This window comes from Anolis sagrei, chromosome 3, assembly GCF_037176765.1.
Source record: "Anolis sagrei isolate rAnoSag1 chromosome 3, rAnoSag1.mat, whole genome shotgun sequence".
NCBI lineage: Eukaryota > Metazoa > Chordata > Lepidosauria > Squamata > Dactyloidae > Anolis > Anolis sagrei.
The window spans coordinates 247,290,601-247,312,684 of NC_090023.1; the positions used below are offsets into that span (position 1 = coordinate 247,290,601).

General features: G+C 40.3%; 1 protein-coding gene across 1 annotated transcript in view; it reads left to right on the top strand.

The window, feature by feature from the left end:
• The window catches only part of OTOL1 (otolin 1), a 29,753-nt gene extending 13,804 nt beyond the window's left edge, over positions 1 to 15,949 (top strand). Inside the window, exons 2-5 of the mRNA XM_067466277.1 lie at positions 9,396 to 9,770; positions 11,884 to 11,973; positions 13,787 to 13,858; positions 15,051 to 15,949. Of these exons, the coding sequence (XP_067322378.1) occupies positions 9,396 to 9,770; positions 11,884 to 11,973; positions 13,787 to 13,858; positions 15,051 to 15,949 (1,436 nt within the window). The remainder of the gene's footprint in view (positions 1 to 9,395; positions 9,771 to 11,883; positions 11,974 to 13,786; positions 13,859 to 15,050) is intronic.
• The last annotated feature ends 6,135 nt before the right edge of the window (positions 15,950 to 22,084 follow it).

A 22,084-nucleotide genomic window follows, 5' to 3' on the forward strand; every position in this document is an offset into this window, starting at 1 on the left:
CAGCATGACTTTTAGTCTCAGTCTTTTACAACATCAATCTGCTCTGGATTATGATCATCATCCTAAAGGAGCTGCCCAAGGTACCGAAGTCCGTCATGCAAATAACATCATCACCTTGGATAGTTTCTTTAAAATTCAAACTATAACCCATTAAGTTGGAAGCTCACATCTATCACTATCATCCTGAAATTACTGTGAAAACAGGAAACCATGAATAATAGAGAATCCCACTGAAATGAATGACATCTGCTAGAAGTTCCCCTGGAAGGCCTAGAGAATTCTTAGAAAATACATATGTTGTCAGATGTGGGCAGGAAAATATGGGGTACATACTTTGTAAGCATTGTACTGTATGAAGAAGTTCAACCCAATCATGTTAACTTGGAAGTTCCCATGTAATGTGTGAATCTCCATCTGAGCAAGTTGTCAATATGTCATGTGGTGGGAGACTGGGCACAGCATTGTGGAACTACATTCTTTGAAAGAAGTCTGTAAAACATTTTGTTAGTGTTTTTATTTAAACATTTCATTGCCTTTTCTAAATGAATGACCTCGGTATGGGACAAATGTATTTGGAATTTTAGGAAAATAAAGAATAAGCTATGTCCAGAGGATGATTTTCCCTTCCTAACACATTGGGAAACAAATGCCTAATTTTGCTTCCATTTATTTCTTCCTATTAAAAACCTTTCAATGTGTGTAATTGCGCTTGACTTTTTAGTCATTATGGAATTATCTCTGATGGGGATTCATCTCTGCAGTCCTCTGAATGAACTACTGTGAATATACTTCAGCTACTCAGAATGTTCTTGCCCACTCAACCTTGCAAACCAGATGGTTTTTTTCAAGTTTTATTAAAGTTGTTATTAGTAATGTTGCAGAGGGCAACGTTTCATCAAGATGGATATTCGTTATGATTTTTCTGTCTGCTTGTTAAATGAGTTCTGGAATTTTAAACAAGCAAAGTTAACAAAGACCTGAAATATCCAGGAATAAGGAACTGGCTAAAATTATTCATTACACCTCCTTTAATGTGGGCTGGAGTCTATGAAAACTGATGTCAGAAAACTTGTCAGTCTTTAGATACCACTAGACATTTTCTCAATGGATATTAAATTGGAAGGCCTACACCATTACAACAACAGAAGCAAATAATAATAATAATAATAATAATAATAATAATAATAATAATAATGATAATAATAATAATATAATAATATACAGCCACATTGAGGGAAAAAAACAACACGAAAAACTCAGCTGCTATCAAGACCTCAAAATTGAACTGCAAAGGCTCCTGCAGGTGGCCTCAGTGGTCATTGGCACACTGGGTGCCATGCCAAAAGATCTCAGCTGGCATTTGGAAACAATAAACATTGACAAAATCATGATCTGTCAACTGCAAAAGGCCACCTTACTTGGATCTGTGTGCATCATTCGAAGATACATCACACAGCCCTAGACGCTTGGGAAGTGTTCAACTTGTGATTTTTTAAATACGAAATCCACCATATAGATCTCGTTTGCTGTGACATACTGTGCTTTTGTGTCAGTAAAATAATAAACTTTATTTATATACCATCCTTCTCCACTAGGGGACTCAGTGGATTACAGTATATACAGCAGACATAGGCAAACATTCAATGCCTTACAACCACATACAATGAGACATACAAACACAGACAAGGCAAAGGCTTCTCCTTTCATTTCTGGCTTCTGGAGGAGGTGCTCATCTCTGGCTCTGGAGAAGGTGCTTTTCTCCATTTCCAAGCTGAGGAGCCTGTGTTGTTACCTCTGGTCATGGGGCTGGCAAGACAGCTCGGAGTGTCTTTTTGCCTTTTCCTGCCAAGGCGATACCTATTTATCTATTCACATTTGCATGTTTCAGATTGCTAGGTTGACAAGAGCTAGGGTTAACAGTGGGAGCTCACCCTGTTCCGTGCATTCGAACTGCCAACCTTCAGGTCAGCCGGTCAGCATTTAACCCATTGTGCCATCGCAACCCTACTTTTTGTAAAGTTTGTAGATTGCACAATACATTTCTAAATCCAAATAAATGTGCGACTCTTTCACCAAGGTTCATAAACCAAGGTTCATTGTAATGCTGCTGTTGAAAATACCTCATCTACTTGTCTCTACAGCTATACTGTTCAAAAATAAAGTAACCTCACCAGATCCTTTTGGAAAAAATGTAAATTAAAAGATAGAATAATGGCATATAGGAGAGAGAGCAAGAATAACCATTGATTCTTCCACATCTATGTGTGTTCAGCATAATGTTTGCATGGAGAGCATACATGCCAAGAAATCCGAAGTGGTGGTTGTTCTGTTGCAGAAAATCCAACAAAGAAATAGTCTAGTGTAGCCTTGAAAGTATTTGGATGGGAGGAAGCCTGTTTCTTGTGATGCACACTTGTATAGTGACCCTTTTAGTGTAATTGGTAAAATTATAGTGAAATATACATGCCTAATTTCCAGTTGCAGCCATTTAAAGGCGATGGGATTCACTGGTGGAAGATAAATGTTGCTGGTTCTCCTTCCCCTGTTACCACCTGAGTCTTCCAACATTTCTTGTAGTACTACTATTTATATGGTCCTTGAGTAACAGACTGTTAGTCACAGAAATTGCAAAGATCAAAATATGTAGAGTAGGCCATCCACCTATATGGGAGTTAGGGATGCAGGACTGTCACAAAAGTGGAAAGAATGAAACCCTTCTGTATTTTTTTTACCTGAGAGAAAACCTCTCTAGAAATTTTTAGGTCTTCAGGTTGTTCAAGGTAGCATTATGGTCAGTTTCTGGTGGAAGCCGACTTTAGAGTTGCCCTAGAGCTCCCAGAGATTCCTAGAGAGGACATGTGCAACAAACACATTTGCAAAAGTTAAATGTGGAGGAATGAGTGTACATGTATGAATTTTTTTGTACCATTTCCTATTGCATGTTGTATTTTAATTAATCACTAATTTGTGCTACCATTTGTAGACTAGCTCATGTGTGCACAAAAAGGGACCATATCTTAGAAATGGCCATGGGTCTAACTGCCTCAATGTAGCAATTGATTGGCTCCTTATCAGTTCCCTTGTCAATTGCAGTAAAAAAATGTAACTTTGTTAGCCTGTACTTATTTCTGAACTGCTACATTGCAAAATGATAACAGAAGCACACAACTTCAAGATATAGAGATGCAGAATGAGAGTTTGGGGAGGGATATTATTTTGCTTTAGATTATAAATCCAGTCTATAGACTAGAGCAGCGGTTCTCAAACTGCTCCAAGGAGCCCTGGAGGATCTCCACCTCCTCTGGGGTTTCTGCTATTATTATTATTATTATTATTATTATTGACACAAAAGCACAGTATGTCACAGCAAAGGAGATCTATATGCTGGATTTCATATCACAAAATCACAAGTCGATCACAAGTCCTGTTGTTTTTCCTCAATGCGGCTGTCACCTGGTATGGCGGCATCAATAATCCAGACTTTTTTCTTTTCCACAATTGTGATGTCTGGTGTATTGTGTTCCAAAACTTTGTCAGTCTGGATTCGAAAGTCCCACAGTATTTTTGCATTATTTTGTACTATTACTACTACTACTACTACTACTACTACTAGAATCATAGAATCATAGAATCAAAGAGTTGGAAGAAACCTCATGGGCCATCCAGTCCAACCCCATTCTGCCAAGAAGCAGGAATATTGCATTCAAATCACCCCTGACAGATAGCCTTGTCTCCAAGGAAGCAGAAAACAAGCTTGCTCCCTCCTCCCTGTGGCTTCCTCTCACATATTTATACATGGCTATCATATCTCCTCTCAGCCTTTTCTTCTTCGGGCTAAACATGCCCAGCTCCTTAAGCCGCTCCTCATAGGGCTTGTTCTCCAGACCCTTGATCATTTTAGTCGCCCCCCTCTAATACTACTACTGCTACTAATACTACTCCTGCTACAAAGGCTGGATTGTCATCTGTTGGGGGTGTTTGATTGTATTTTTCCTGCATGGCAGAAGAGGGTTGGACTTGATGGCCTCGGGGGGGGGGGGGGGTCTTCCACTGAAATACTGTTAAGTTTATGTTGGTTAAAATTGTTCTTCATTTTAAATATTGTAATTTTTTTTGCATTGTGTGAATTAGTCCCCACAAACACTTTCCATCCTTTTGCCACTGGCCCAGCCCATGCTACACACACGCGCACACACATACACACTATATAAGATATGATATGATATGATATAATAATATATAAACATTTATTGGGGCTCCACAAGAAACTTTTGCTTCAAAAAGGGCTCCATGGCTGAAAAGGTTTGAGAACTCCTGGCCTAAAGCAATGCCTGAGATACAACAGCTGCGAGAGGAAGTGTCACTGCCCGGTAGCTAGGATTACTTCCTTTGTGGGGTGGAAAATTCCATTTCTGATTCTGTGATGCAGCCTACCAATGCTCTGAATAGCACAAGACATTTGCTCTGAAATAAAAAAAAGTCATAGTGAGGAAAAGCTTTCTGGCCACCTCATATTACAGGCATACCTCAGTTAACAAAGCCTCTAATGAAGAAGCTCATTTTTTTTTTGCAAAGTTCCTTCACATCTACTGAGTCTTCCTTTCCTCTTTGTTCTACATCTAGCTGGATGTTGTTTATCTTCATTGGCATTGGGTGGCACTGGAATAGTGAAGGAGGAGGGCTAGAGAAAAAACACATTTTCTGTTGGATTACAGCAACATGCAACAGCCGAAGTTAAAAAAAAGTCTTCTGATTTGGTGGTGAATATTTCTCTTGTAAAACTCTGCTTGCTTTTATTTGATGAGGTAGAGGTAAAATAACCACATTAACAACAACCTTAGATAGCCAGCCAAACCTGGACTGAACAGATACAACAGAGTAGCCTGGGGACTAGGCTCATCAGATAAAAATATGGATTTTTTATGTGAATTATTATTATTATGTTGATAAAAATAAAACCCCAAACTGCACCATTTGTATAGTTTCCAGTGCTGTATCTTTCGTAGTTTGTAGTCATGCAATTAATTGGCTTGTAGAAGAGTTTTCTTATCTTGTGTAGGAAAAAGCAAGACTTGGGTAACTTAGCAGAGTGTGAAAATATATTTTAACTGTCCCCAGCTGGCTTCTTTGGTATGGGCCACCTTTATGTGAGATAAGGGAAGTCTATACATAGGGAAGCATGCAGTATAAAGAAAAGTTTAATGAGCTGCAAAGGGCTTAAGGTGTGTTAACTGAGTGGTGTGAGCCCCTGCTGACTCTGGAACAAGTCAATGTAACCATGTGTTGCCTTCCAATTTCATCAAAAGAAGGGAACGTTTTTGTGAAAAGATGTTCTAATGAGGGGAAAACATCTTCTAACCCCCACTGGTTAGAAGCTTTGAAAAAATGCCGATAACCCTCATCATTATTTCCCCATTTCCCTGACACAATGCCAAAACATTTGTCTTGTGGGAAGACATGAACAGAGATTAGATGATAAAGGGGAATAGCTCCCTTTGGAGTGGAACAAGCATTGTCTCTAGGATTCCAGCTAATGGGGACGTCTTACTGCTACTTGCTCTATTCTGATTTCCTGCACTGTGAACCAAGATGGTAATTTGTATGTCTTAACAATGAACCCCAGGAAGTAATCTGTGGAAATCTAGAATTAGGATCTCACACTCTTCACCATTTCATGAGTCAAGGCTGGGGCATATGTGGCCAAGCAACATCAGGGTGTGGAAAAATTACAAGATATTATCAAAGGCTTTCATGGCCAGAATCACTGGGCTGTTGTGTGTTTTCCAGACTGTATGGCCATGTTCCATACAGTCCAGAGGAGGCCTTTGAGGATGGCAGGCATACAGTGAGACCTTTGAGGATGGCAAGCATCCTCAAAGGCCTCACCACCTTTGAGGATGCCTGCCATAGATGCAGGTGAAACGTCAGGAGAGAATGCTTCTGGAACATGGTCATACAGCCCAGAAAACACACAACAACCCTTTACTGAATCTGAATAACTGATTGCAAACTACTTTTTCCCTTTGAACTCAGTTGGCAGCAACTGAAGGAAGTTAAAGACAAAAGGGGAAAGTGGGATATTTTAAAAGCAGATACAAAAGTAGAATGACAAAGATTAAGAATTAATCAGGACTGTCCATGGGAAATTGGGGCCATGGGAGGGTATGGTATTTCCAGATGTACTAGAAATACCATACCCTCCTTAGTACTAGTCAGTTTCTCGACTCCCCAAGGGATGAATACATTTTTCTTCATCTCTCCCTATCTCTGCTTGTGTACTTTCAAGCTGTTTCTAAGTTATGGCAACTCTAAGGAGAAACTTTCATGGGGATTTTTTTGCCAAGATCTATTCAGATCTATTCTATGCCTGAAGTTAGAAGAGTGTGACTTGCCCAAGGTCTCCCGGCAGGTTCCCATGGTTGCATGGGGATTGGAACTCTTTTCTGCAGAGCCGTAGCCCACTGCTCAAACCACTACATCCTGTGGCTATTTCTTATCTCTGCTCTGTGTAAAATTTGAGGACTTTAGATAGAGGAAGAGAGGATTGTTTGTGTAAAAATATATTAATTCTGCTCACAATAATTTGAACAGAGTTATTTACCTCTGTTTGAATTCTCTCAATGTCTCTTGGGTGTTCTACAGTTATAGTATGAATGCACCTAACAGAATTTAATATTTATAAAATCTTTGAGAAAGCGACCCTCAAAGGTGGTGTAAAATAATCTAAAACTACACTGAGGATCGAGAGAGCTACCCAATAACAAATTAGAGATTGATCTACCTTGCCTAGTATTCCAGCTGGTGATGTTCTTCAGGGTTTCATCCAAGGTTCTTTCTAAGTCATCTCTGGAGATCTCTGGAATTCCATTGTGGTCTTCCATCTGAGCACTAATCTGCTTTAGTCCTGTTTAACAGCCCAAATCAGACGAGACCAGAAGGCCTTTCATACTCAACAATTGTATCAGCATGATTCTTCATTTATTAATATGGTAACATCCTACAGCATTACAGTATATTTTTGCCTGAGAGCTTTAATGCCTCACCAAATTGCAAACCCAGGATTCAATAGAATTCAGCCATGACAGTTGAAGTGGAATCATACTACTGTACTATAATTCTGGAATATACTGGTCCTAGATGTATTCAGAGTGCTACAGTATTTTGTAGTAAATCTGCACAACTTGCAACCCACCAAGATGAAGCAGCTTGCCAGCTATTTATTGACCTTAGCCAGTACAATGTTTGTTCAGCCTGAACAGTGCTGGGATTCAAACTAATTCACAGATGAGTGTCCTGACTATTTGTTGTTAAATATCAGTTGCTCAAGCAATTGCTTGGTTATGCAAACAACTGTGCCAAATCACATGCCGCAGAAAGGCAAAGGCAAACCCCTCTGAACAAATCTTGCCAAGAAAACCTCATGATAGGTTTGTCTTAGCTCAGAAATGACTTGCAAAACAACAAATCCTTCAGCTTCTCTCTTTTGTCCTTGCAAAGATATAAATACATCACTGTATAACCTCCCTGATGCTGCCATTCTTGTGTAATAATGCTAGGGTAATAATCATAATCATAATAATCTTTCTACCATTATACTTAATCACTATCTATTTGATGTCTATCACTGCAAAAGAACTCCGCAACCAAGCTGTACATGGTTCAGTGTCAAGGTAACAAAGGCTCAGGGGGCATTTGGTTAAGGGGCATCACAACAGAGACCCTCTACTGAGTAGGGTCTCATAAAGATCTGGAAAAGTTTGTGTGAAGAGGACCGTTTTAATGCCACCGAATGCCACCAATTGTGAAAGAGTGTGGTTAAAGCTTAATGCCACCTAATCTGTGAGGGAAGCCGGGCAACGATCAATATCAGCTTAAGAGCTATTTTATAAAGGGACTATTAATTACAGAAGGCTTTATTCATTTGATAGCGTAGCATTTACTGTCCCTGGCTTGACTTTACTTATGCAGGCTGTTCAACTTAGGAGAAACTGTATCAGGCAAGGCTTGAGGAAAACAGTAACAAGTTTATTTTAACAGGAGTATAACATGTTTAACTGTTTCTTCACAAGAGGCACAAATCTTGATTGGTTACATTAGTAATGTTTCATGAGTAATCTCAGGCACAGTCTTCAAGAAGTTTCTATAAGCAGATGTAACCCTTCTGGACAACTGTCCTAATATAACAAATAAGCTAAAAGGCTTATTTAACAGAATTCCCTATAGCCCACTGGCTACAGACACATTCCCTGAATCTCCACCTAGAGACTCAGTCTTCCCTATAGCACACCGGCTACAGACACATTCCCTGAATCTCCACCCAGAGACTCAGTCTACCCAGTAGCTCACCGGCTTACTGACTGACTTTCAAAAACAGCTGCCCCATGAAGAGGCAGTTGGCTCCGCCCCTGTTGCTATGGCAACTCAGCCAACGCCAAGCCACCATCTCCAACAAAACACAATCCTACATACTTACCATCCTTAAACCACTATTTAGATTACACATAACCAAAGGAATAAAATTTACACATCGTCACAGTTTGAGATGTTCAAAGCTAGGGTTTTAAAAGGATAACTTTTTTTACTGTGTGAGTGGATCTAAACATGGAGTCAAGTGAAGAAAGCTGACAGTCAGAGTTAGCATTTGACCTTTGGGATCACTAAATTCTTCAAGCAGTCACTCCTTCCTTTTGTCTAGAACTAACATACCAAGAGGCATCCTGTTGTCCTGACCAGTTGTCATTTCTAAAAGTGCTTATATTAAACTTTTGTAACTCTAAGTGAAATATTCTAAGCTGTGTGGTGCCTTATTCATGTAATATCTCTTTTTAAAAGTCTGTAATTCTCTGTTAAGCATCATGGGTGATATTTGGCATGCAAAGTGTATTTTCTCCAAGCTTATGATCAAGCCAGCTAACTTTTATTTCCTAGAGAGAAAAGGAATGGAAGGGCCAGAGCAAACTTTAGTGGGCATCTCATTCTGTCAGCTGGTGAGAAGCTACCCAAATGGGAAGGTGGTGGTTAATAGGGTTGCATATAGTCACATGAGTAGGAACTAGAGGTTCCTGGGAGCTACATCACCTTACCTTCCTCAGGTATTTGCATTGTGTAGAAATCTATTATAGTTATAGAAAGGCCTGTCAGACACTGCAACTTAATAACAATGGTTCCAATCACTATCTAGTCTAGCCTATGATCTGGTCACAATGTGGGCAGCCTGTGTCCCAATAATACCAATGAACTAGTGCTGCTATAATCTCTTCGCTTTGGCTTATCTGGTATGGGCTGATGAAAACTGAAGTACAGCAACGGGAAGGATATAGGTCCACTATTCTTGCCATTTACAATTTGCAAATAGTCTAGAGTTTCTTTACATGTCTGTCCATTTCTTCCTACAGCTGCAAACATGGGACGCGCGCATTTACTCTGTGCCATCTTTATCATAACAATCACTATTGCTAATCTGAAGATAGAGGGCAAAAGTACCCCTTTCCCAAAATTTACTAAGATAAAAGCTATTGAAAGGGTAGCTACGGAAAGCCATGATGCTTCAGATGCGCTACCTACTGAAGATGGTCTCTTCACTGAAGTAGCCGAAATGAGCGACACAACGACAGAATTGTCTTCTCCGAACTATGCTTTCAGAACAGCCACCACACTCTTCCCTTTTGAAAATTTTACCCTTGACTCATCTGACTTTTTCTTTAACTGCTGTGATTGCTGTCCTCCAACCCCAGGAGAGAAGGGAGAACCTGGAGTACCAGGAATGCCAGGTATGGAAAAGCAAATATCCATTCTAATCCAAGGACTTGTCTACACTTGCCAATTCTACCGGAACCAGTCCAGAGCAGAAATGGCTGGACTAGACCTACAGTCACCAGAAGTGTTCACACATTCCATCACTAGTGCACTGCAGTGGCAGGAAAGAGTATATATGGACCAGCTGGGCTGAAATTGATTTGTTCTGGCTGGACCTTTCGTTTCCATTTCCATTGCAATTTTAGATGGCTGAAGAATTTTGGGAGAGCTTCTGGTTATTATGGGCACACCATGCTGGCACCAGTATGACCAGGGAGAAGGAGGGGCTGTTTCTTTTCCTTCTCCATGGTCATTTAGGTGCCTTGGCTGATGGCCAGGTGCTGTCTACAGTGGGAATGGGGGTGACATGAGCCTGAGCCACCCCCTTTTCGTGGCATCGATAAGCACATTTATGAGCCTTTGTGGAAAGCAGACTGGTTTGCATCAGAACTGCTCTGCTCTCCACACTGTATCCAAAGTACAGGGTTGCTTCAGAGTTTTGTTGCAACTTTGAAACATTCTTTAATTTTCCTTAGTCAGGGCTAAATTAGGGGTTTTTTGGCCCACTTTGGAGTTTGTGTAGAGAAACTCCAAATATTATTGAATTATTATTATACTACTTTGTAATTCCTATTTCTGATATTTCCATATGATCCTGTCTATATTTTGAGATTTTCCATAGAGAGCTTTTTCTCTGTCCATCTTTACTCTAGATATATCTAATGAAAACATGAGATATGTTCTTGATTTTGCTCTAAGGCTCTGGAACTTCCTTCTAAGAGCTTTTCCACACTGCTCTTTACTCCGGATTATCTGATTCAAACTGGAATATATGAGTCCCCACTGTCAGATAACCTGAGATAAACAGATAATCTGGGATCAGATACCAGGATATAGGGGCAGTGGGTAAGGGCCCTAAAAGAGATTAAACTGGCATCCTCCTTGCTATCTTTCTTTGAGACTCTTTTAAAGGTTTTTGAAGACTGAATTCTGGACAAGGGATGCTGAAACTGTATTAAGTAATATTAAGGCAGCTGTTTCATTGAACCCTCCAAGATTCAGTCCTATGGATGCTTACTTGGGAGTAAGCTACACTGAACACATGAAGAGCACTTCCAAGGAGACATTGTGCTTGTAAGAGTGTTCCTATTTAAGGTTGAAAATAGATGCCCCTTGTAAGAAGGTAAAATTAAGAACATATTGTCTGACAGTGTTGAGCCCACCCACCTTATAAACCAGCATTTCTCAACCTGGGGGTCGAGACCCCTGGGTGAGTTGCGAGTGGGATGTTAGAGGGATTGCCAAAGACCACCAGAAAACAGTTTTCTGTTGGTCATGGGGGTTCTATGTGGGAAGTTTGGCCTAATTGGAGTTCAGAATGCTCTTTGATTGTAGGTGAACTGTAAATCCTAGCAACTACAACTCCCAAATGTTAAGGTCTATTTTCCCCAAACTCCACTGGTGTTCACATTTGGGCATATGGAGTATTCATGCCAAGTTTGGTCCAGATCCATCATTGTTTGAGTCCACATTGCTTTCTGGATGCAGGTGAACTACAACTCCAAAACTCAAGGTCAATGCCAACAAACCCTTCCAGTATTTTCCTTTAGTCATGGGAGTTCTGTGTGCCAAGTTTGGTTCAATTCCATTATTGGTGGAGTTCAGAATACTCTTTGATTGTAGGTTAACTATAAATCCCAGCAACTACAATATCTCCCCACCCCCAACCCTACCAGTATTCAGATTTGGGCATATTGGGTATTTGTGCCAAATTTCGTCCAGTGAATCAAAATTAATCCTGCATATCAGATATTTACATTATGATTAATAACAGTAGCAAAATTACAGTTATGAAGCAGCAACTAAAATAATTTTAAGGTTGAGTAGTCACCTCAACATGAGGAACTGTATTATGGGGTTGTGGCATTAGGAAAGTTGAGAACCATTGTTATAAACAATTTAAGTGGGGGAAACTGGTAGTGGTTGCATTATCCAAAGTTCATTTGATAGAGGGATTTCTTTAGTCCTTTGATCTGTGATTTGTTTTACATAATATTTATTCAAAATGTTTGTTTTTTTAAAAAATAGGTCTTAAAGGAGATATGGGAGAAAAGGGTCTTCCAGGTTTACCAGGAACTCCTGGACTACAAGGCCCAAAAGGATTAAAAGGAGACAAAGGTAAGGATGCATTGTCGAAGGCTTTCATGACTTGAATCACTGGGTTTTTGTAGGGTTTTGGGGCAATATGGTCATGTTCTAGAAGCATTCTCTCCTGATGTTTCGCCTGCATCAATGGCAGGCATCCTCAGAGATTGTGAGGTCTCATAGCCTCTGAGGATGCTTGCCATAGATGCAGGTGAAATGTCAGGAGATAATGTTTCTGGAACATATGGCCCAAAAAATCTACAACAATCCAAAAGTTAGGATGGAGATGAAGTGAAACATTGCCATAAATTTATTTGGATTTATTATTCTCAAGTTTTTTTTGAGGAAAAAAGGGCATCCATAGACACTGACAAAGAAATGCCCTGATGTTAATTTTGCAGTCCAAATGGCCAGTCAGTTTGGCAGTACATGGGCAGCAGTACCCTGACTACTGGGGGAACACACTTCCACTGTTTTGCTGATCAGGACCAGCTGCCCAGAAGAGTAACATTACTTTTGATGAGGTCACACAGGGCACCCAGCCATTTGATCACCAGAAGTGGTTGTCAGCATAGCTCTGTCTGGGAGCTGCTCCTGGCCAGCAAAACAATGGTGGGTCTTTTTGATGTGTGCACTTTGGCTCATTCAGGAGCTAGCCCAATCCAGCCATTGACATGTCAAAACCTCCAGAAGCCCAAGAGCAGGGATCCTCAAAATGTTAAAGCTGAGGGCTGGTTCTTGGTCCCTTAGACTGTTGGGGGACCAGACCATAATTTGAAAAGAAAAGAAAAGAATGAATTCCTATGTGCACTGCACATGTCTTATTTCTAGTGATAAAAACATGAAAGAACAATACAATATTTAAATTTAAGAACAATTTTACCAGCATAAACTTACCAATATTTCAGTGAGAAGTATGGGCCTGCTTTTGTCTGATAAGATCGTCAAGTTAATTAGGATTATTGTTGTTATTTGTCTTCAAGTCATTTCAGGCTTAGGGTGATCCTTAGTCTAAAGTTTAGGGTTGGGCCTTGAAGGGCCTTCAGTAGCCTGCAGCTCCGCCCCTGTCAACCACCTCCACCAAGTCTGGCCTTCTTAATGAGAGCATTCAACACCCCCCCCCCCCAACTTGTTTGCTTCACTACATCGGCTATTGCTACAAGTAATGACAGTGTGAATAAATTGTCAATATTTGATTGAGATAGTGCTTGCAGTTCTGGAGGGACTCTTAATTTTTTGTGTCTCATAGACATAGCATGGGGATTTGGTTAACCAGTTAAAATTCATGAGTAAACCAGGTTTTTTTAACCTGAAAATTTTCGGGGGATGGGTTTGGACTCCTAACCCCCCCCCCTCGCTACAGGCCTGACATGGAGTTATAGTGATAAAAATAAAGTGAACTAAACTAGCTTCACCTTTGTTGGAATTGAGAGAAGCAAGTGATGGGAACTGAAGAGATGGAAAGATCCCCAAGAGTATCAGTTTCATATCAGGTTGGTTAGAAGAGGTGGACAAGGGATGAGGAGACTGAAAATTACATCAATGGAACCTACTTAACACTATCACTACTGCTCTCTTTAAAACATCTGATAGTCTTCAAGTGCTGAGTGTTGCTACATTCCCAAAGATTTCTCATTAGGATAAATCTTTATACTGTAGTTCTGTATTAGAATTCTTTTTTGACAGTCCTTCATTGCCAGGTAATAGTTGTATCCATATAAACTGGACCTAAAATATCAATTTGCAGCAAGATGTACTTTTGTTTTAAGCTAAAGAGAAAATATGGGATGTGCTATGTCTTTTAACATGTATCAGCATCACAAACAATACTATTAAAATGTTGTAGGAGATAAAGGTGAACATGGTGAGCAAGGAGCAAATGGAATTCCGGGATATCCAGGCAAACCAGGAGAACAAGGTATGCCACTTAAGGTTTGAGAAGAATGAATGTAAACGTATTTATAAATCTTCACTGGTGAAGAATGTTACAACCAGCCTTTTGCCTGGAGTTGGTTACAGGAGGCATTAAACCTGTTGACAACAGTTCTCTGACTACAGTGAGCCCTTGGTATCCGATGTGGGTTGGTTCCAAGACCCCCACGGACAACAAAATCTGTGGGTGTCAGGTCCCATTGTATACAACACAGTAAAATAGGATCCCTTATATAAAATGGCAAAGTACTCCAAAAGAGTCTGAGGATCTGTGAAATGGCAGGAGGCTACAGCAGGGTATTCCTACACACCAATGGAGTGTTCAGCACATGGTGAAACCTTTATGAATCCGCTACAGCAGCACATTGGAGTCCATGTGGTCCAGCCAGGCTGAGACCACATCAGCCTCACTAGACTGTGAGCTCATATCTGCGTCATTGTTGCCACTCCCAACTGACCACATAACTCTATGCTAGCTACTGGCTGTGGTGGGCACCCTATGCTGATATCAGCAGAGGGGTCACATTGCCAGGAATAAGGTGATTGCTGATGTCTCCACTTTCTTACTGGTTGCATGAACACCTCTGCTGATGCCAGCATGGGATGCTCAGTTGCTCACAATGGGTAGGAGGTCCAATGGAGCATTGCAGCTATCTGGGAGCAGTGATGGCAATGACATGGATATGATCAACCCCCTTTTCCCTGCACTCAGCAGTGCAAAAAAAAGGAGATGATGACATTGTCCTATGTGGACACTGGTCAGACTGAATTGGACCCAATACTGCTTTTCAGACTCAAGTTATGAGGATATTCAGGAATTTTGAGCAAATTTCCAAATTACTAATGCAGGATTAACATTGTTGCAACTGGATTAACATTGTTCAATCTATGATATTTACCAGAAGTGGAGAAACATCATGGGGATAGAAACGAGCCAACTCAGGGGAATCTGTGTTATAATGCCCATGTAGACAAACACACAGAGCTTGGAATTATTCAAGTTTTAGATAATAGCTCCAGAACCGCTTAGCCAACAAGGAAGAAGGTGACCCAGTGGTAATACGTACACCATTTGGCAGCCAAAGGGAGAAATGTACAAAGTAAGCTATGTTGGTTTTTTTTACTGTAAAAGACTTACTTTTCTTTCTGACCTTGTATTACTATGCTTACATTTTCAGGTGAAATTGGATTTAAAGGAGACAAAGGAAATCATGGTCTGCCGGGAGTTAAGGGACAAAAGGGCTCCAAGGGAGAAACTTGTGAGAATGGCACCAAAGGAGAAAAGGGAGACAAAGGGGAACTGGGATTATCAGGTGTGGATGGGGAAAATGGAGAAAAGGGAGAAAAGGGAGATGTTGGTGAAAAGGGTTCCTGTGGAGATCCTGGGGAAAAGGGAGAAAGAGGAGAAAGAGGGGAAAGGGGGCTCAAAGGAGAAAAGGGCAACAAAGGAGATGTAGGAGTGGAAGGAGGACTTGGTCAGGATGGGCAAAAGGGAGAAAAGGGAGACCCTGGTGTGAGAGGTGAGAAAGGCGAGCCTGGTCCAATTGGGATGATGGGGCCTTCTGGGATGAAAGGAGTTCCTGGCTTGAAAGGCATGAGAGGACCTCCTGGGAAGAAAGGTGCAAGAGGTCCCAAGGGCTCAAAGGGTGAGGTCATAAGAGCCCCACGATCGGCATTTAGTGTTGGTTTATCCAAGCCATTCCCACCCCCCAACACACCCATTAAGTTTGACAAGATACTCTACAATGAACAGGAAGATTACAATCCTTTGACGGGGAAATTTAATTGCTCCATTCCTGGGGCTTACATCTTTTCCTACCATATGACAATACGAGGGCGGCCTGCCCGAATCAGCATCGTATGTCAGAACAAGAAAATGATCAGAAGCCGGGAAACCCTGTATGGCCAAGAGATAGACCAGGCGTCCTTCCTTACCATTTTGAAATTAAATGTCGGAGATCATGTTTGGCTGGAAGTCACACGAGATTGGAATGGGGTTTATGTTAGTGCTGAAGATGACAGCATATTTTCTGGCTTCCTTTTATATCCAGATGAAGTATTGGACAGCTTGTTATGAATATGGCATGTGGAGTTGAGTGAAGTATCTGGGAATATCCCCTTTCTCTCTTGTTTATTTTTTAAAAGCATATTTTCTGATCCAGATCATAGTTCATATATTTATACTTTTAATAAATATACATACATTAATTGAAAGTGCATTGAAATGCATGGCATCAATCAGCACATAAGAAAATAGATATGCAACTTGTAAAAGGTCATAGAAAGTTTCACAAAAGATTTTGTATTTTAATTCTGTGGTCAGTAGATAATTAAAGTTACCAGTTTTATCAATTGGGATATGAATTCAGTTTTAGGACCTAGCAGACGAGATCAAGTCTCTTACTTCTCCCTAATTCATGACCTTTAGAGTTGGCACTGATATTTTATAATCTGAATGAGTCTGTAATTGTAGGATTTTCCCCAGTATGACTTGCATTAAATTGCTAAAAATATCATTTGATCATTTCTTCAAAACACATCAATAGTGTCAAGAAAATTTGCCTATGAATTCAGATTGAGTGCTAATGTAAAACAATGAAAGTTTCAATCTAGAAATTGTATCATATAATCAATGTATTAAAGAGAGAGTGTATCCACTCATCAAAATGACTTTCAAACACTTAAATGAATTATGTTCTTTTGGAGAGTTTGCTAATAAAGTACAATGACTTCTTGATTGTGAGTGCTTTCTTTTGCATAATATGTAGGCTAATCTAATGTGGCACAAATGGGTATATCCAGCAATAAGAAATTTATTGAATACAGATATGAGAACCATCTCTCTGTCATTGTAGTGATGAATATTTTTTTCCCTTTCCCATAAGACATTTTAGAAATAATGGCAGTGCTTAATCCGTTTATTTATTTACAACATTTCTACCCGGCCTTTCTCACCCTGGAAGAGACTCAAGGCGGCTTTACATACAGGCAGCGATTTGCTGCCTTAAAACACAATGTACACTTAAATAAATATTAAAATAGAATTAAAAAGTACATGAAAACCAATAAAAACATTTCAGAACAATACATTCAGAGTTAAATACATAACCCATGAGCATAATCTGGGCCATTCCAATGGTCATTGCACATTGTTCAAAGTCTATCTATTGCACAAGTTCTCTAAAGGCTTGGTCACAAAGCCATGTTTTCACTCTCTTGCAGAAGGTCAGCAGGGAGGAGGTTGATCTAATATCCCTGGGGAGGGAGTTCCATAGCTGAGGGGTCATCACTGAGAAGGCCCTGTCTCCATCAATTGTGCCTGCAAGGGAGGCAGGACCGAGAGCAGGGCCTCCCTAGATGATCTTAAACTCCATGGTGGTTCATAGAAGGAGATCGTTTGGACAAATAAGCTAGGCCAGAACCGTTTAGGGCTTTATAGGTTAAAGCCAGAACTTTGAATTTTGCTCGGTAGCAGATTGGCAGCAGGAGCTGACATAACAGGTGGATGGTATCTCCCTGTGGGTCGCTCTGGTGAGCAATCTGGCTGCCACTTGTTGGACCATTTGTAGCTTCTGAACAGTCTTCAAAGGCAGCCCCACGTAGAGCGCATTGCAGTAGTCTATTTGGGATGTAACCAGAGTATGAACTACCATGGCCAAATCTGACTTCCCAATCTAATTTACAGCATTAAGTAACATTTTTTTTTTAAAAAAATCCTAGTTTATTTTGAGTCCCTTTGGCTCCCAGGCCCTGTTCTTTTGCTGTTGGATAATCAAGCCACTATCTTGAGACCTGCACAGTTTTAGAGCTATGATTCCACTTTCACTGCTATGAAAACATCCCACAGAATCATGCAGTTTGGTGAGGCACTACTAGAGTTTTCTGGTTCTCATTCCTTAAACTGCAATCCCAGGATTTTCAAGATTCATGTGCAACATTTTTTATCAATTAATAGTTATGTTCTTCACCGGGTTAGAATAAATGCACAAAAGGAGAGTACTTATCTCTGGCCCTTATAGGGATAGCAGCAAGTTCAGTATTTAATGTTTGTCTGGATAGTCTCACTACTCAGTTCCACAGGGAGTCCACATGATGCACTAGTTGGTTTCGCTGCACATTGCACCCAGCTCTTTCCCCATAACAGCTGAACACAGGATTTACTCCAAAGCTTCCTGGAATGTCTGAAGTGATCCCGCAGTGTCGGAAGTGTGGATCTCACAAACTGCCAATGGGCCATTGTTGCCTCACTGTTAGCAAGCCCCTCTCTCATAGGCACTTGCTAGTGATGTCACTTTTCCTGTGAAGTCATGCCATGTGCTGTGCTATGTGACCAGAAATACATTGTTTCCAACAAGCTTCTGGGGAGAAAGCTGCTTGCAGTGACAGAAATACTGATGCAACCTTGAACCAGATAGCCATATTTTTTTCTGGATTTTTCCAGAACTGTAGACATGTTCAGAGTCTCAGGCACCTTTTCCGCTCCCTCTCCACCACTGAAAAATGTCATAGTCAAGTTCTATTCTTCTTCTCAGACTTTTGCCACATTCTGTTATCTGCTCAGATGACATTTCTTGACATGGAGCCAAATGGTTCCACACCTGTGTTTCTATTTACCATGTTTTTAGGAGCATTATGTTCTGGTGTAATACAGTTGGCTTTGAGACAAATTCTGCTCCTAGCCGAAATGACAGTGAAACAAACATCTGCACAGATGGAGAATTTGGGTGCTACGCTTCTCTTAATAAGCTCCTTGACATAATCATCCGACAGCACTATGTGCATCTGTAGGATGTGCCATTTGTCACTGTCATTAACCCCCAGCTCAAAAAGACATCCTGGATGAGTAGAGCTTTATTTCATCTCCTCTCTCAGGTGCATCAAAGGGGAACACTTTTTAAGCAGCAAACACAGAGCTAAGCTGCCAGGTAAGCAGGCGGTTTGCACTCCAAATACCCGTTTGAGTGAAAAATGAAGGTGCTTCGGTGAAGCACAGTGAATTCATGAAAGCAAACTCAAGGATGTGACAACCTTGAAGCAGGGATTTCCTCTGAAAGAGACATCATGTTATTTGTGTCAGTGTGAAAGCCACAAGGTTTGTTAGCTGTGAGGCTGGGCTGAATTTCTGTAGTGTTTCGTTTTAAGCTCAAACAAGGGTGCTTCAAGTGAGCTGAAATTTACATCCATATGTTATCTGACTTTTTAAAAATTAGGGAAAATTATGCTTGTGGCTGTTCATCATACTGCTGTGCTCCCATAATTGCCAGCTTTTCTGCCTGTTTCACTGACACCACACATTATTAGTTTTATGAATAGCATTAGCTGATGTTTTTAAACATAACATAAAAGGCAAAATGTTTTAAACAGATGGACATTTTTTAAATATTTTAGTAGGTGTTAAAGTAAACATTTCCCCTCCAAACTGATTTGTGGATTTACTTCCATAAGTGGAATATGCAGGTGAGGTGGGAAACCTATTTTGGAAATATGTCAAATTAACATGTAAAGAGAGGCTGACATTAGTTTTGTTTCTCCTTAAGTTTGAACAGTTTGTAGAAATTTCCATACAATTGCATACCCTCTTGCCTGGATAGTGCTGGTTAATCCTCTGTCCTTCACAGTATTTCAGATGCTTTTAAAATGTTCCTGTCTCTCTTTTCTCCTTTCATTTTTCTCATTTTCCTCACCTTATTTCTGTCAGTGCAAACTGAGTTCAAAGTGCAAATTGCATTTAATTAAGTCAATGGGGGAAAGAGAGATGAGAAGAGGAGAAAACTGTCCTTCCCTGTAGTCTCAGACAACAGCAAAGTGCTGCAGTCTCTCCTAATTTGTCTGTTCTCTCTCATCAACAACTTTTGTTACATTGCCCACATTCTAGGTTGCTTGCTCAAGTATACCATGGTGTTCATCTATGAAATCTTGGAAGGTATGCAATTAGACACCCTAAAGGAACTCAGGTTCCCCATCATATTAGGAAAATACAAGGATTGAGAGAGCTTTCATAGTTCCCTGTGTGAGGAGAGTGATGGAACTGGTCGCAAAAGGATGAACAACTATGTGAGGTCTGGAGACTAAATTCTGACCTCTGGGATCCTCTAACAAGCCTCCAGATGCTAATGAATGCATAAATGATTGAAGCTAGTAGAAGTAGCTCCATAGTTTTATTTCTGATTTATGAATATAGTATCTTGAACGTTCTTTGACACTGAAAAATTCAACATTGGTGCTCCTGGGGATCTTCAGTATGGAAATCCATTTCTCCCACCAGAAAATGCATGCTGGGGAACTCCAAAGGAGTTCACAGGCTGCCAACATGGCCTTAGGGCCATATGCTGTCTATGGACCATATGTTATTAATCATTGATCCAATCAGACATGACACAGTGAAGGAAGAAGAGAGGCAAGGAGATATTCTTCAGGACTGATGGACCAGCTTTGCCTCACGTCTTATCTCCCTTGACTGCAGCCTACTAGAATGGCTGGCAGTGGTAACAGATGAAAGAAGTTCCCCAAGGTATTTTAATTTTTTAAAAATGCAAATCTATGCCACCTTTTATCTTTGCTTTTAGTGATGTATCTCCTTTCTCTTTTTTTTTGTCAAGAGGAAGTAGTTGTCTTTATATCAAGGACCAATAATTATCCTCCAAGATGCCAAAAGATATATCTTCTCATTCTGAGAAATATTTTTCGTTGTAAACATACAGTCTGAGCAGTGCATGCTGTTTCTTTCTTTCTTTGTAATTGCAACTGACAGGACTTTATTTCTTGCCTGTCTTGGTTTATATACTGTCTGTTTCTGATCCATTCACATTTGGGTCCCAAGCAAAAGTTTGGGGCAGGAAGCCAACGTATTGCAATGATAAAGTCTGACAGATGCCATAGAGCTTTGCTGGCTAGGGATGAAGAGATGGTAGCTAAGTATATCTAGCAGGTACCAGTATGTATAAGACTGATCTGGTTCTATTTCCGAAGTAATCTCAGATAGAGCGTTCTTTTGGTTATAAAGTACAATTTTCATATCAATTGGAGACATATTTCTGGACTTACTGTGAAAATGTGAAACTTCAAATAATAGTGAATCTATTTGAAACGAATGGCGTAGATTCTTGCTGGAGGACCAAGAAAATGCTTAGAAAGAATACTTCTAAGTCTTCCAAGATGACCCCATGGTCAACCTCTGATGTAAACATACAATAGAGTCAGTCTGGGGCACCTAGAAAATGGCTGGAGAGAACATTTGTTTTGACATAAGTGAGTGAAATCATGGGTGCCTGTGTATATGGGGGTCATACTGTACCACCTGAGTAGGGGTCATTCTACTGAAGACATTGAAGATTGAGCCTTACAGGGGACCCACATTACAGGGGACCCTGTTCCTGGGGCTATTTGGGGCACTGATTCAGAAAATTGTATTGGATAGACTGCATTAGCTCTAGTTTCTTAGATATGGCACTCATGATATTCTATGGGTAAGCAGATGAGGACTGGTATATGGCATATGCTATGTATCTCAGATATTAGAGCTGATAGGTGGAAACTGGTACCATTTTTGGAATCAGCAGGTCAAATAGACCCAGAAACAGGTCTAACATTTGAGGGACCAAAATGGTTGTTGGCCAATATTATCGGATGGGTTAGCTACTTGAATGCTTGGTGTCACTATCTGGTTCGCTCTTAGGTAGCAATCTTTGTGCTAGTAAAAACCTTGTGATAGTAGGTATCTTGTGAGAGTAGAGACCACGACTCCTGTCCTGAGAATACAGAGGTTTTTTTTAAAGGCAAAACTACTCTATATGTCTCAGGATCTCCACACACTACACAGCAAATATATGAAACAGGCAGCAGTCTCCATGATTTCAGATGTGTCTTTGCAGCCATTAATGGTTAGAAATGTCCTTTTCAAGGCAAGATGAGGGCAGTATTATGTGCCAGGTACACAAATTATTAGTAAAATCTCCTGTGTCTAGAATCCTGGAAAATACATCTCTTGTATTCTTTTATTTCTGAGCTGAACATAGTATGAAGGTGCTGTAAAATAGTGGATAAATCAGCTCTCACTAGCATTTTTATTATTCTGTGTAAATCTGTGTTGGGGTTTGAGAGGCAAACATAACTATGGAAGCTTAGCCTCCAGTAGTGACTTGTGGAGATAAGGCTGTCACACTGAGCAAGGAGAGCTATAAAACATAACCCTTAAGATTAAGATAATGTTTTT